Source organism: Cygnus olor, chromosome 14, assembly GCF_009769625.2.
Source record: "Cygnus olor isolate bCygOlo1 chromosome 14, bCygOlo1.pri.v2, whole genome shotgun sequence".
Classification (NCBI taxonomy): Eukaryota; Metazoa; Chordata; class Aves; order Anseriformes; family Anatidae; genus Cygnus; species Cygnus olor.
In genome coordinates this window covers 15,903,993-15,917,752 of record NC_049182.1, presented here as the reverse complement: position 1 = coordinate 15,917,752, position 13,760 = coordinate 15,903,993, and the positions used below count along the sequence as shown (strand labels likewise).

The 13,760-nt window shown below is 39.2% G+C and overlaps 1 protein-coding gene across 5 annotated transcripts in view; it reads left to right on the top strand.

Annotated features, from left to right (window-relative positions):
- The window catches only part of TENM2 (teneurin transmembrane protein 2), a 1,590,996-nt gene that overhangs the window by 1,560,633 nt on the left and 16,603 nt on the right, over positions 1-13,760 (top strand). For all 5 annotated transcript variants that reach the window (XM_040574031.1, XM_040574032.1, XM_040574033.1 and 2 more), the window contains 4 exons: positions 2,271-2,291; positions 6,261-6,493; positions 7,941-8,095; positions 8,591-9,465. In XM_040574031.1, coding sequence (XP_040429965.1) covers positions 2,271-2,291; positions 6,261-6,493; positions 7,941-8,095; positions 8,591-9,465 — 1,284 coding nt within the window. The remainder of the gene's footprint in view (positions 1-2,270; positions 2,292-6,260; positions 6,494-7,940; positions 8,096-8,590; positions 9,466-13,760) is intronic.

The following is a 13,760-nucleotide window of genomic DNA, read 5'->3' as shown; positions in this document are numbered from 1 at the left end:
TAACTGTTTTTTATTGTTACTACACTATTGATTATTTGGCAGAAAAATAAGGAAAAACATCTTGCACTGGCTGTCTTCTGATACTTCTGCAGCCCACTCAGGCAAAAGAATAGTGTTCTTGTAAACTGGATGTAGCTGCAAAACACGTTGAGTGAATTCAGGTCATTAGTCTTTTTTTTTTTTTTTTTTTTAATGATATGACCAGTAACCAATTCCTCTGCTTCTACTGTACTTTGAGTTTTTAATTAGTGGGGGAAAATGCAAAATGATTGGGCTGTTAAAGAATGGGAGGCCTAGCTCTATTTCACACCTCTCTTCCATTCATGTCATTCTGTTGATGTCACTGTTGTGAATTCCAATTTATATTAAGAGAAAAGAGATCAGATTCGGGCCAGTTCTACTCGGAGATCCCTCTCTGGCACCTATCCATCAGGCTGCCTCATTATCCAGAGGTTTTAAAAAAAAAGTCAAAATCATCCAGTGTTTTCTGCTGGCAGCTCAGTATAGACCACAGAAGGTAGCCGGTACGGCTGTATGACTTGCTATAAACATTTATATCAGTATACGCTATAACTCTGCATTACACAGAATATGCCAATGTGTTTTTTTTTCCAACTAATTCAGATCTGTCTAGCTTTCTAGTAAATAGGACTACTGCTATATAGGTGAAGAGAAACATTTCCAAACTAGGATAATTAAAAGGCATTTATATCCATCTCACTTCCAAATGCCAGTCACTGACAAAGTTTTGTAATACATCAGATACTTGAAAATGTTATCTTCAGCTTTATGACATTACTAGTCTGAGAATTTTGCTTTCTGCCTATGCAAAAAACAACTCAGACTTTTCAGAGTGTGTGAGCGGAAAGGACAGCAGTAAAGATTAAGAAGCCTATCTTCTGTTTCTGCTCTTGTCCATGTTCTCTTTTCTTTTATGAAAATCTGTTTTCCATAGAGTAGTTTCTTTAGCTTCTGCTATGACTATTAGCAATGAACAATGAAACCATTGTGTTTTGAGTACTGTTGGACAGCGGCAAATGACTTGACACCCAGTTTATTAGGATTTCCAATGATCTTTTCCATACCCTGTTCTCCAAAGGGAATTAGGGCTCATTGCAGCAAACGTCACTTATAGAAGTAATTGTGATTCAGTGGTCACTTCAAAATACGTATGACTTAAATGATTTAAATCTTCAAACTCTTAACCATTTAAGTATGAATGAGAATGAGTCTTCAGCTACTATCAAATAGCTCATATAATATGCAAATAGTGTTTCCATAACTATTACAGACTAAATGTATCACTTTGTTTAGATTTAACAATGGGTATAATTTGGGTTTTACATAAGCCAATATAAATCTTTATAAGTCAGAATAAGCCAGCGTGCATATTTCCTTTGCACTGTCCTTTCCTTTACTTGATCTGAATGGCTAGTAGAAATTTTGGCTCAGAAGTGCTGCATGTCACACTTAACGTTGGTATTGCAAGTTTGGGGCTGTGCACTGAGTTCTGCACCTCACTGTTTTATTCAATTTATATTCCTATAAAGAAAAACACAGTGAAGCCCTGTAGTGTGGAGAATGTATTCATTTACTTCTGGGAAGTAGAGGATGCTTTTCTTTCGGCTTGTGTCTAGACAGAAAACTAGGTATCAATTAATGCTACACATCTCCCATTGCACAGTATCTTGCTGCACACTTAAAAGGTATTTTTTTCTTTACCCTAACATTTGTTTTAATTGGCTTAACTAGAATCTACAAAAAATGCTACCAAGTAGCAGCCAAACTTGCCTTAAGCAGTTATTTTAGTGTCTGGGGGAGAAGAAAATAAACTGCATAATAGAAATTTGTTTAGAAATAGCCTGTTGGAAAAATATTTTGATTAAAGAGGTTTCAACGAGCTGTCTGAGAATATCCTAATCCCAGTGCTTCCCCACTCTCACTTCTGTATTCAGAAAACTGCCAGTTTCTCTCCCTCCGAGCCCAGAAGCTACGTATATTTCCATGTGAAAACTCTCTCAGTGGTCCAGAAAGCCTCCTGCAGCGTACAGGGGGGTGGGGGTTGAGGGAAGGGGTGTCATACTAGGGAACTAGGTGCAAGTGGATCACTCTCAGTCGTTCTTCATCCATAAACCAAGCTAAGGCTAGTGCTGAAAAGAGATATCTTCTCCTGTGTCCTTTTGTAAAATAAAACAAATACTATGTTTGCTTTACCATCTATTCTTCAGCTAACTGTTTGTTCTTTTTCCTTCTGTTCCCCTTCTATAAAGAAATAAAGAGTTTAAACATAGGTAAGACACGAGCTCTTTCCCATATAATTTGATATGGTTTGTTTGCTTCATTGTGTTTGCTTTTTGTGTTGTGCTTCTTGTGTACCGTTATGTTCTTCATGTACCATATATAGAAACATTTTATGTGCTAATTGTGTGTTATGAATATGATAAGCGTTAGCAATTATGAAATGTAGTCAAAAAGCAACCAAATAAGTTCTGACGGTAATTAGAATTTTCTAGTAGAATGCAAATATAATGAACCCCAAGCTAACTTCTATATAAACAGTTCTCACTGTCGTCTGTAATTGGTCTAAGTGATTGAGGTAAACTACAACAGCAGTTTTACGAATGCCAGAGAGGTTCACAAAAACACTAACAACTGGAAATAGGTCAAAAATGCATTTTCCAGTCGTTAGAGATTTTTCTGAACCCTCTGTCCTTTTTTTTTATAAGTTAGTTTCTATTTTCTGTCATTGAATGCATTTCACAGCCTATGGGGCTGGTTGTGTGCAACCACTAGATGGAATCACTGTAAGGTTCATAAGGGAGGTGTAACCTTTCTGGATGTTAGGAGAAAAGGGTTTTCCTCTTAGCACTAGGCTTTCTGGATGCGAGCAGCATAGGAAACACTTGTACCTTCCTCCATGTCATACCTTGCCAGGTGGAAAGGGTTGTTCACCCTGCAGAAGATCAAGTGCAAGAACAAGGAGAGCTGCTATAAGCTCTTACATACTGTTCTGTCCATGACCTCTTTCATTTCTGCCATATAAGTTAGATGCAAAAGCCAGTCTGGAGTAAACAATATAATTTCCTGTTCATAATATATTTTGGTATATGAAGTGTAACTCCACTGGATTTTCTTACCTATATGAATTCATTCACAATTTGCTAATTGTTACTGGTGATGCTGGAGGCTCCTTATTTGCAATTATAAGCGTAGTTAATTTTTCGGGTGCTTAGAGATTTGCTCTGGGCAGCTTCTCTTTTTTGGTTATATTTCAAGAAAAGCTATTGTTAACACTGTTGATGCATGTATGAGAAGAATAGCAAGCACAAGCTGGTGCTGCCTGCACTTGCTGTCAGGCACCAGCCTTCCTAGCAGACCAGAGTAAGGTTGCAGGTGGCAGCTGCTGCCCTCACCAGGGAGGTTAGCGGAAGAGGCATTATTGGCAGAGGCCTCTGAGCAATATCAGTGTTATGGAGAATCTTTTAAAGCAACGTACATTCCTTCATTTCCTGTAATTCAAATAAAGGATTACATGGCACAGAGAAAAGAGAAGATCTTTAGTTTTTCAGATGCCAGTTGGAGAACTATTTACTATTCATTTATAAAACACATCTCACTATTTGAGGTAAGAAACTCTTAGGTGTTTTTGGAGGCAGTGAATGCACGTTGCCTTCCACTAGTTGTCCTTGTGCCAAAGTCCCTCAGATATTTTTTGTGGAGAGTCTTCCTCCATCTGTTCCCTTACAGAGCTCAAGAGCAGAAGTAAATATAACAGGTCAGCAGCTCCAGCGAGTTGCTCCCCTGATGGGGAACAGAAGCTAATGACCCACACCCTGGCAAGACTGCCCTGAGGGAGACTGCAGGGAGAAAGACAGGGTGAGCTCCATGGACACATGCAGGACTGCATGAGAGAACAGGGAGATAAGTGCGTGTTCTACCGTTGTTCTTTACCCTGATTCATACCTTGTTCCATGCTGCAACAGCGGGACTTAGCTAAGGCTAGCTGCAGGCTGAAGGGAAGTAGGGGCACACTCGCTTAGGAAGGCAGGTGCAGGCTGGCAAATCACATCTGAAAACCCCAGAGACCTTTCCAGTCTCGCAGGGTGGCTGCCGCCCTGTGTCAGGCTGTGCTGGACCTGCAGCGGCGGTAGAGCAGCTCCCACAGGCTCTGTTCAGAGCAGCCCAGACCACCGAGCCAGCAGTACGTCTGTGCTCCAGCTTGTAGCTGCCTCAATTTGTCCTGATCCCCCAAAGTGGGGCTCCACATGTTCCAGAAGAGCCAGGTTAAAAGCACTCGGCAAGGCATCACAGCAGCGACACAGCAAGCAGCAGCATGTAGGTGTGTTGGCTGGTCTGCTGCTGTTGGAAAGCCCTGATGTAAATCTGGGTGTTTGCAAAGTGGAGCATGGCACAGCACTACTGTCACAGTGAAGTTGTGTTCTCAAGTGTTAAGGGCAAAGCATAGTGGAAAAAGAGAGAGCAGAAATTCAATACAATGAATAATGTGCAGGTGTTTGTATGGCTCAGAGACTTCAGAGACTGAAGAAGTGGAAAGAAATATTTTTTATATATGGCAGAGAAGATTAAGCTTTGTTTTGGAGGGATGAGAAGGAATGCGAAAAGAGTAGTCTGTCTGCTGCTGAGGGTGAGGAGAGGAACTTGGGGAATAAAGAAATTGTGCTCTGATCTCAAGAATGTCACTAGTCTCCCTGTATAACCTTGTCTACACCACTTAACCTCTCTGTGCCTCAGTTTCCTCCTCTGTAAAATGGGTATAATACCCATCTTTATAAAGTACTTGAGATTCATGCATGAAATAAAACTGCCAAGTATTTTTTTTGTTTATTGTATTTTTTCATCTCTAATTTCTACACTCCTAGACTTCAGCAGATGGTATTACCTCTGCCTATTTAATTTCAATCAAACCGATCTCCTTGCTACTTTCTACAGTTGTAGAACAAACTCTTATTGACCTAAAAATAATAGTATGCCAAAGACTGGCATAGAGGAAGATAACTGTAGAAAGTGATATTTTTGCACCTCCTCATTCCTCCAAATCTGGTCTTGACCACATAAATGCAGTTGTCTTTGTGCTGCTGATAATCCATCTGCCGAAAGTGCCCTTACTGTACTTCCAGTGAATCTGATCAAGAAATGGCTTATGTCCATCATAACTTATCTCTGCGTATCCTCACTCTTGGAGATGGGCACTTTTGCCACTTGAAACTAGGAGTGTGGATATTTGGAGGCAAATCTCTCTGGTTACTGGTAAGTAACCTTCATTTTTTTTCTTCCTGTCTTCATTTGTCTTCTATGTTTTGAAACCACCATTGACCTTATTTATGCTCACCCATAGGCTCCAAAGGCTGGAAAATGCAGATCATGCTTAAATTCCAACTAAATTGAGTTAAACTAGCCAGGCAAGATTTTGAAAATATTTCTGCGCTGCAGTTCTGTGTATATGAATGTATATATATTGCCAAGATTGACATTTCTCAATTTGCAGATGATTTGCTAAAGTAGTTCCAAAATGTGACAAGCTGTCAAAAAACATATATTTCGTAAGAGAAGTAGCTTTCCATATAAGCACACGTCGTAATCTCAAACTGAAGACAAGTTTGTCAGTAACAGAAGGTTTGGAGTTAAAGTCAGACACTTGGGGTCTCTCTCTGGTTGTAGTTACATAACCATCTTCATCTACCATAAATGAGATTCTTGATAAGAATGAATAAGAACGAATTTGCTTTAGGAATAAATTTGTTATGCTTCTGCCTTCTATTTATGCAAGACCTCACAAATCTTGTGGCATAATATAAGTAACTCAGAAGCTGATTCTTTGATCTTATTTCTGTGACTTCTCCTTTCAAGGGAAGTTATTAAAAAAAAAAAAAAAAAACACGGGGTGGGGATGTTAACAGTCAGACATAAGCCAAAGAGAATTGACCTGGCATACATCAAAAGGGCTAAAAGAGCTGAAGAGGAAAGTCTGCTGTGTGGCTTTGGCTTATTGGGATCTATTATGCAATGTTTGGTATAGCAAGGAGAATGAGATTTGGAATGACAATCCTGCTGAAACACTGACCAGTTCCTAATCAAATTAAATCCTCAAACAGTACTTATTCAGATCCCACCTCCGTATGGAAGGTGTCAGACTTTCTTTCCAGATCTCTGTGTGTCTGATGAATATCTAAGCTCTGAAAGCCTGTGAAGTTTTTAGACTGCTCAGCTGATTCTGTTCTATGCTTTCTTTTTCTCTAAAGCAACAATCCCGCTCATAAATACTATCTGGCCGTGGATCCTGTTTCGGGCTCACTATATGTATCCGACACCAACAGTCGACGGATATACAGAGTCAAATCCCTCACTGGCACAAAAGACCTAGCTGGTAATTCGGAAGTGGTAGCAGGGACCGGAGAGCAATGCCTGCCCTTTGATGAAGCCAGATGTGGAGATGGAGGGAAAGCAGTGGACGCAACCCTAATGAGCCCTCGAGGTAACGTAGTAAAAGAAGCCAGAGAAAATGACTGTGTGAGGCTAGGCTGGATGTGGAAATAATTATCTGGCAATTAAATCACTACTTGCTTGGTAATTTTTATTCCGTGCTTTAATTACAGTGGATTGGCAAGTGTTCGTGCTTTGTTTAGTTAAAGCAAACTTTATTACCCCAACACTGAATGCTGCAAAAGGAGAACAGAACACAAATTAGCAGGGTAACGCTCATTCCAAGAAGCAAACATGTAAACTGGGAAAGAAAATACAGTTTGTAATATAGCATTTTGGAAGAAAATCTTCCTCCTGTGGTATTTTTCTTAGCTTTTATTTTATGTGTTCCCTTTTTCTTCAAAGGGGAGGGGGGGGAGGGGAAGAATTTTTGCCCTTTCGAGTTCCTAATTTTTAGCAACAAAAAAAAAAGTTACATAGAGATTTGGGAATGTATTGCTTTTTAAGATTTTTTTTTTCATCTTAATTGTAAATATGAATTACTCAGGTGTATTGCCAGATGTTTGAAACATCTTTGTGTTTTCTTACACTGGTTGAAGGTAACTAGATAATAGTAAAAGTGAATAAAAATGAGAGGTTCTGTTTCTTTGTATAGGTAATAGTTTCAGTTTATAGGTACAAAGTATGTTTGTGGGACAGCACAGCTTGCATGCTTTAAGATAAGCCTCTTCATTGAAGTTGAGAAGATAAAGCTGTATCTTTGACTGGGCAATGGGATGAGTACTGCAACCACTTTAAGGCAAAATTTTTAGATGAATATTTTATTTTAGCCCAAGAAATGGACAGACAACACAGTGCACCAAATTAAAGCAGGCAAGTCAAGTGAGAAAAAGCCTGCCCTCCTTCATGACAGGCAGCAGTATCCTTCTGTTCCTCCTTTTGTTTTCTATTCCTTTCCTCTTTGAGGATGTGCAAAGTGAAAGGCATTGAACCTTTTTTTTTTTCCCTACTAGGTTTGAAACCCTGGTCATTTAAAAGCACCAGATATTCTGCCCGTATTCTTTATTGTAGCAGGTCAAAGAATTTAAAAACATCCTGGAAGAATGTAATGTCTTATTATTTTTTCGAAACTTTTGAACCAATTCTAAAAGAATTCTAACAGTACCTCACATTTCTGAGATTATTTTTTTTTATTGCGTCTATGTGATATTTCATACAGAATTTAAATTTAGAAATAAGTTGATGCATTCTGCTGACAACTTGGTATGTTTTGGGGATTTGTTTGGTCCTTAAAGCCCCAAAGGATAAACGTGCCTTGTGCCATTTCTTCAGCAGAAGTACAGCTACTTGGAGGGTTCCAGAACCAGGCTCAGAAGCCAAAGGTACACGTTGGAAGGCAGGAGAAGTGAACAAACTTTACCATCTTGTAAACTTGTTAATGAGATTAAGCCTACCTTGAAGCTAGGAGCTTTGCTGAGGACTGTTTTTCATACTTGCAGGAATCGCAGTGGATAAGTATGGACTCATGTATTTTGTTGATGCCACAATGATTCGAAAAGTGGATCAGAATGGAATTATATCGACTCTGCTGGGCTCCAATGACCTAACTGCCGTTCGACCTCTAAGCTGCGATTCCAGCATGGATGTCAGCCAGGTAGACTCTTGCTGCTTTTTTTCCTGTCAGCATTAGAAGAGATGGGCATCTATTTTGGATGACTGCTTGGCCACTTAAGAAATACATTAGGCATCACAAGATGATAGCATATTTGATTCATTACTGAAATGAGTGAACCATCTTTTTACTGTGGTTAACACAGGTTATTTATGCAACTATAGAGAAATAAGGTTGAGATAATGGGAGTTATTGTCTTAATTGCCTGTTTTTCTGTAATTATTGTAGAGCTTTCACAATGTAGCATTCATTCTTTGCACAGAAACACAATTAGCAGAAGTTACCACTGCACATAGCTTTACTATTTCCGAAAAAGAAAATAATAATTGTTTGAAGTAGCTGCAGTTCATGACTTAGTTTCATGATTTACGCTGATAAACCCCTCACTAATTTGCTGTTGTTACACATGGAATTTTAAACACTAGAAGTGTACTTTTCAGTTACGAGTTTTACAGTAATAATTTGTGCAACTCATAGGTACGGCTGGAGTGGCCTACTGATCTCGCTGTCAATCCCATGGACAACTCACTTTATGTCCTAGAGAACAATGTTATTTTACGGATCACAGAAAACCATCAAGTTAGCATTATTGCTGGACGCCCCATGCACTGCCAGGTTCCTGGTATAGACTACTCTCTTAGCAAACTGGCTATTCATTCTGCACTTGAATCAGCCAGTGCCATTGCCATCTCACACACAGGAGTTCTTTACATCAGTGAGACAGATGAAAAAAAAATTAATCGGCTACGCCAGGTAACTACCAATGGAGAAATATGCCTTCTTGCAGGGGCAGCTTCAGACTGTGATTGCAAAAATGATGTCAACTGTAATTGCTATTCTGGGGATGATGGGTATGCCACTGATGCCATCTTAAATTCACCATCTTCCTTAGCTGTGGCCCCAGATGGTACCATCTACATAGCTGATCTTGGAAATATCCGCATTAGGGCTGTCAGTAAAAACAGGCCCATTCTTAATTCTTTTAACCAATATGAAGCTGCATCTCCAGGAGAACAGGAGCTGTATGTCTTCAATGCTGACGGGATTCACCAGTACACTCTCAGCCTTGTTACCGGGGAGTACTTGTACAATTTCACCTATAGCAGCGATAACGATGTCACGGAGGTGATGGACAGCAATGGCAACTCCTTGAAGGTCCGTCGGGATGCCAGTGGAATGCCCCGCCACTTACTGATGCCAGATAATCAGATTGTCACGCTGGCTGTTGGCACTAATGGTGGACTCAAGCTAGTTTCAACGCAGACCCTGGAAATTGGATTAATGACTTATAACGGGAACAGTGGTCTCTTAGCAACGAAGAGTGATGAAACAGGATGGACAACATTTTATGAGTAAGAATGTTTTTGGATATATTAAGCATACATTTATTTTTCAAATGGTAGTGATTAGGCCCTGAAGTGATCCTACTGAAATTTGTTGTAGGCTTTTCACTGATGCTGAATAAGGCCTTTGCCTCTCAGTCTAGTACGATGCTGGACGTGATTAAGTGGCTGCTTGATCTCATCGGTTTTGCCATGTCCTTTAGGTGGGTATGGAACCACCTAAATTCCTGCCCATAGTTTGAGGCCAGTGAGGAATTTCACTCACCTCCAACACGAAGGACTGTGTGTGACATTCAGAAACATGTTTTTGTTTCACTAGCTTGGGCCCCTGTTCTTAGTCATCAGCAAGACCGCAGATAATTCAAATCCAAACCAGCCCCCAGCAATCTATTGCTCCTGCTGAGTTGCCCATGTCTATAAACCTAAATACAGCGGTTTCTTTTGGAGCTGAAATTATCTTTCTGTTCAGACTCATATATTACTCATGGTTGATAAAATGTTGATTAACTTTACTGATTGTTCATTCTTGAGACAAGTGAGGAAATTACATCCCCAGCTATCTGTCAGACCCCTGTGTAACTTGCATAATTTGTAGATAACCCAAAAGCACATTGGTGTTCATGAGCGTATAGATTAAAAAGACAGAATTTCCTCTTTAAATGAAATTCATCAGATGAAGTTCAAAACTATATTAAAAATACAGAAACGCTAGTCAGGTTTTCTTTAATAGTTAGCCTATTCTTAACAGTCTTATTGCCATTTACTGACCAAACATTTTTTAAAATAGAATCTAAATGGAACATTCAAAATGTATGTATGACGTTTAAGTATGACAAGTCTGATGCTTTTTTTTCAGATAGTTAATTAATAATTGCTATATATCATTTCTCAAGTTACTAGCTAGAAAGGGTAAACAGGGTTTTATATTTAACTTGTATAGGCTTATCTATAGACTTATCTTTAAGGTTACAGAATAGTGATGATGCACACCTTTTTTAGTTTATTACTGTATTCATCTTGGCCGCCACTTTCTTATTTTTTAGAGAAAATATAAGTAATGCAAGATTATAAGAAACTGTATTCAGTCTGCTGAATACATCTAAATTAGCATTGCACATCAGCGTTTTGTCCACGATGCCTTTCTTTCCCTTAAAAAGGAAAGCATTGCCCTCTTGTGGCCGTCCTCAGATGTGGCCCTGAAAATGGAACCGCTGATTTTTTATATGGACTGTTGGTAGAGATTTGTGGTTTTATTTCCTCTTTAATATTTTACTAAAGAGTGTTTCGTTAACACACATTAGTTACAAAAATAATCCAGTTCTGTTATTCCTCTAGTTTATGTGAAATGTCACCCTGAAAATGCTCATGGAATTTAATTTGTACAGAATATCGATGTATGCATGTGTATATGCAGACTGACACATACACTATTTTAATATATATGTGTGAAGTTATAGATACATAGTGCATGTGTGTATGCATGGAGCGATGCACAGTGGGAACAGACAAGACTCTTAAATAGTGTAACAGCTAACAGCAGGCTCATATGGGGAAGATTTAGGGTTGGTTTGGGGCATGAAGCACACATCTTTGAAGTGGTCCTCAGTGGTATTCCACTTGGCCTTAGGAGCATCCTAAGAGAATGCTACAGTTTTCTTCTTGAATCAGCTTGTATTTCTTTATTATTTTTTTTAAGAGAGGGAGAATAAGTGTGCATGTACATGTATGTGGCTCTGCACCTTACCCTGTTCTATGGTAGGTCCAAAGCTGCTCTTGCTCCTTTCTGCAATACTGTGGATGAAACTGTCCTGTCTTCTCCCACCTACAAGCCATTGAGCTTGTGTAGTCCGCGTTTCAAACCTCAAAGACCAGAATGTTAGCAATAAAAAGGTGACACAGGTGCCATAATACTGGACATGGGAAAACGAGTGTTACCACGAGCCTGATGAAGGGATGCAGTCCAGATGTTTGTAGCTCTCTGTGAGTGTTACAAACAAATGCTGAAATGCATCTCATGACTGAACTATGATGTCTATCACATCCCTGTGGGCCTGTTTGGTGGCGCAGCATGTGTGAGCTGGTTGTGGCCAGCTCAGAGGCGCTGGGCTGTCCAGCACCATCTCCACGCTGCAGGCGGCATCTCCCAGCAGCTCACACACCTGTGGGGCGCTGGTGGCTGCTGGTCCATGCGGGCAGCGTGGGGCGGCTGCTGACACAGGAACCTGAACCCGCTCTGCCGGGTCTGGGCATGGTGAAGCGGTGTGCTAGGAAGTTGGTAGTGGGCACAGGGAGATGGTGGGTTTTTTAAGGTACTAGGATTTTAAAAGGATCCATTCACTCCCTGGAATTTTGTTAATAGAAAAAGCTTGCAGTGAAACTGTGCTCTAGCTGGGGTAACAAAAGCTCCATAATTTCAGTGCATCCATCAGATTTGACTCATCTAGCCTGATGCTGTGTCATACTGTGATAGGTAGTAGCTGCTTCTAAAGAAGATACAAGATGTCCCAGACTGATCAGTATATTTTTCTGTTGCCACATTTTCTTTTTTGATTTGTTTAGAATTGGGTTCATGTCATGAAGAAGAAAAGTATATAAGCATATAATTCCTGTAAAACTTTATTCTTATTATTCAGATAAATGCCTGGTTTTTGTAGTCTACTGAGCACTTGCTCTCAAGAATACATAAATTCAAAAAAAAACTCAATAATGTCACTTCTAAATTACAGAGTACATAAAAGTTTTGTTCTATTTTATTTTTTTTTACTTTTCATTTTTTAAAATAGGATTTATTGATGCAATGTATGAAAAAGCAACGCTTTCCTTATACATTGGTATTGCAATCTATATATATATCATTAAGTAGTGATTTTTTATGTCTAGCTTATAAACTAAATGGTCTGCAGATCATCATAGAGAGTCCTGTTGTTGTCTTACAAACCCTTTTAATCTCTGTCATTTCTCTTTTCAAATAGTATGACCAGCACTGGGAAAAATGCCCCATGACAGGGGTGGCAAAACACTGGTTTCTAGAAATAGCATTAGAATATTTTCATTTTTCTGTTTCAGTCTCTGTACATACTCATCCATATTTGCTCTTAGACAGTCCTTGCACTTTGAACAGAGATTTTCAGTGACTAGCCCACAGCAATCCCCAGGATTTTTTCCTGAGTTAATTAAAAACCCAGCAATGTGAATGAGGAGTTTAAATTAATCTGTCTCGTTTGCATTACCTGAAATATATTTGCTGATGGGGAGTTTCACCAGCCATTTTTCTGGATGTTCACCAGGCTCTATATAGTCACTCTGAAACCACTCATTGACTTTTCTAGTTTTGTCCTAAATAACATCGTCTCTTCTGTAATATTTGACACCAAAGTATTCTCTTCATACCTCTGCTAATCACTAGGCGTGCCATAGTAGCCCATATACAGACAGGGGGTATCCCATTATTGACCTTTTAGGTTTCTGAAAATCCATTTTTTGTGCTGCTTGTTTTTCCTTGCTAGGTGAATGTTTGGCTGGATCAAGTTCTCCCCTCATCTATGCCTTATGCATACTTTGCAGTACTTTTTTATGGATCCTTTTATGTAGACTTAACCAAAACCCCTTTCATAGATTATCTACGTGTGTTATTATCTTTTATCCAGTATCTTGTTGATACGGTAAAACATACGTGTATATATATATGTATTTATATTCTAATGGGTAGAAACTTGTGACTTTCATTAAGAAAAATCATGCTGCTTAATCTTCATTTGATCCTGAACTGCTTAAATGAACACACTATATTATTGGTTCCTTCTAGGTCGCATGATGCTTTGTTTTATTGATTTACTTCTTTGCCTAATGCTTCCGTTGGTTCTGGTAAGACTTGTTGCTCCACAGGTGATTTTTTTCCTTCCTTCTCCATAGTCAGTTGAATGGGTGCAGCCATTTGCAATGGATTTGAAAGGCATATTTTATATTTGTGTTAACTCAGGAGCCTATTTTGTATATTAATTTTGGAGATATGCTGTACAGTTCAGGTGGCCTGCTTTGAGGTTTCTGAATGATTTAATTGTAAAAAATCATGTTGAAAGCACTGGTTTTTTTTCTTCTTTACAGCTAAACACAGACCTACAAAGAAATCATCTAGCTTCGTGATACTAAATGTACCACTCTTCTCTTCTGTTCCTCTCAGGCAGCGCAAAGGATTTACCAGTTCTCTTCCAGGCTTCTCAGTCCCTGGATTTCTACACTGGAAGGACGACCAGTTGGTTTCAGTCTCTACCTAAACTTTTCCCTTTATCTACACAGGACATTTT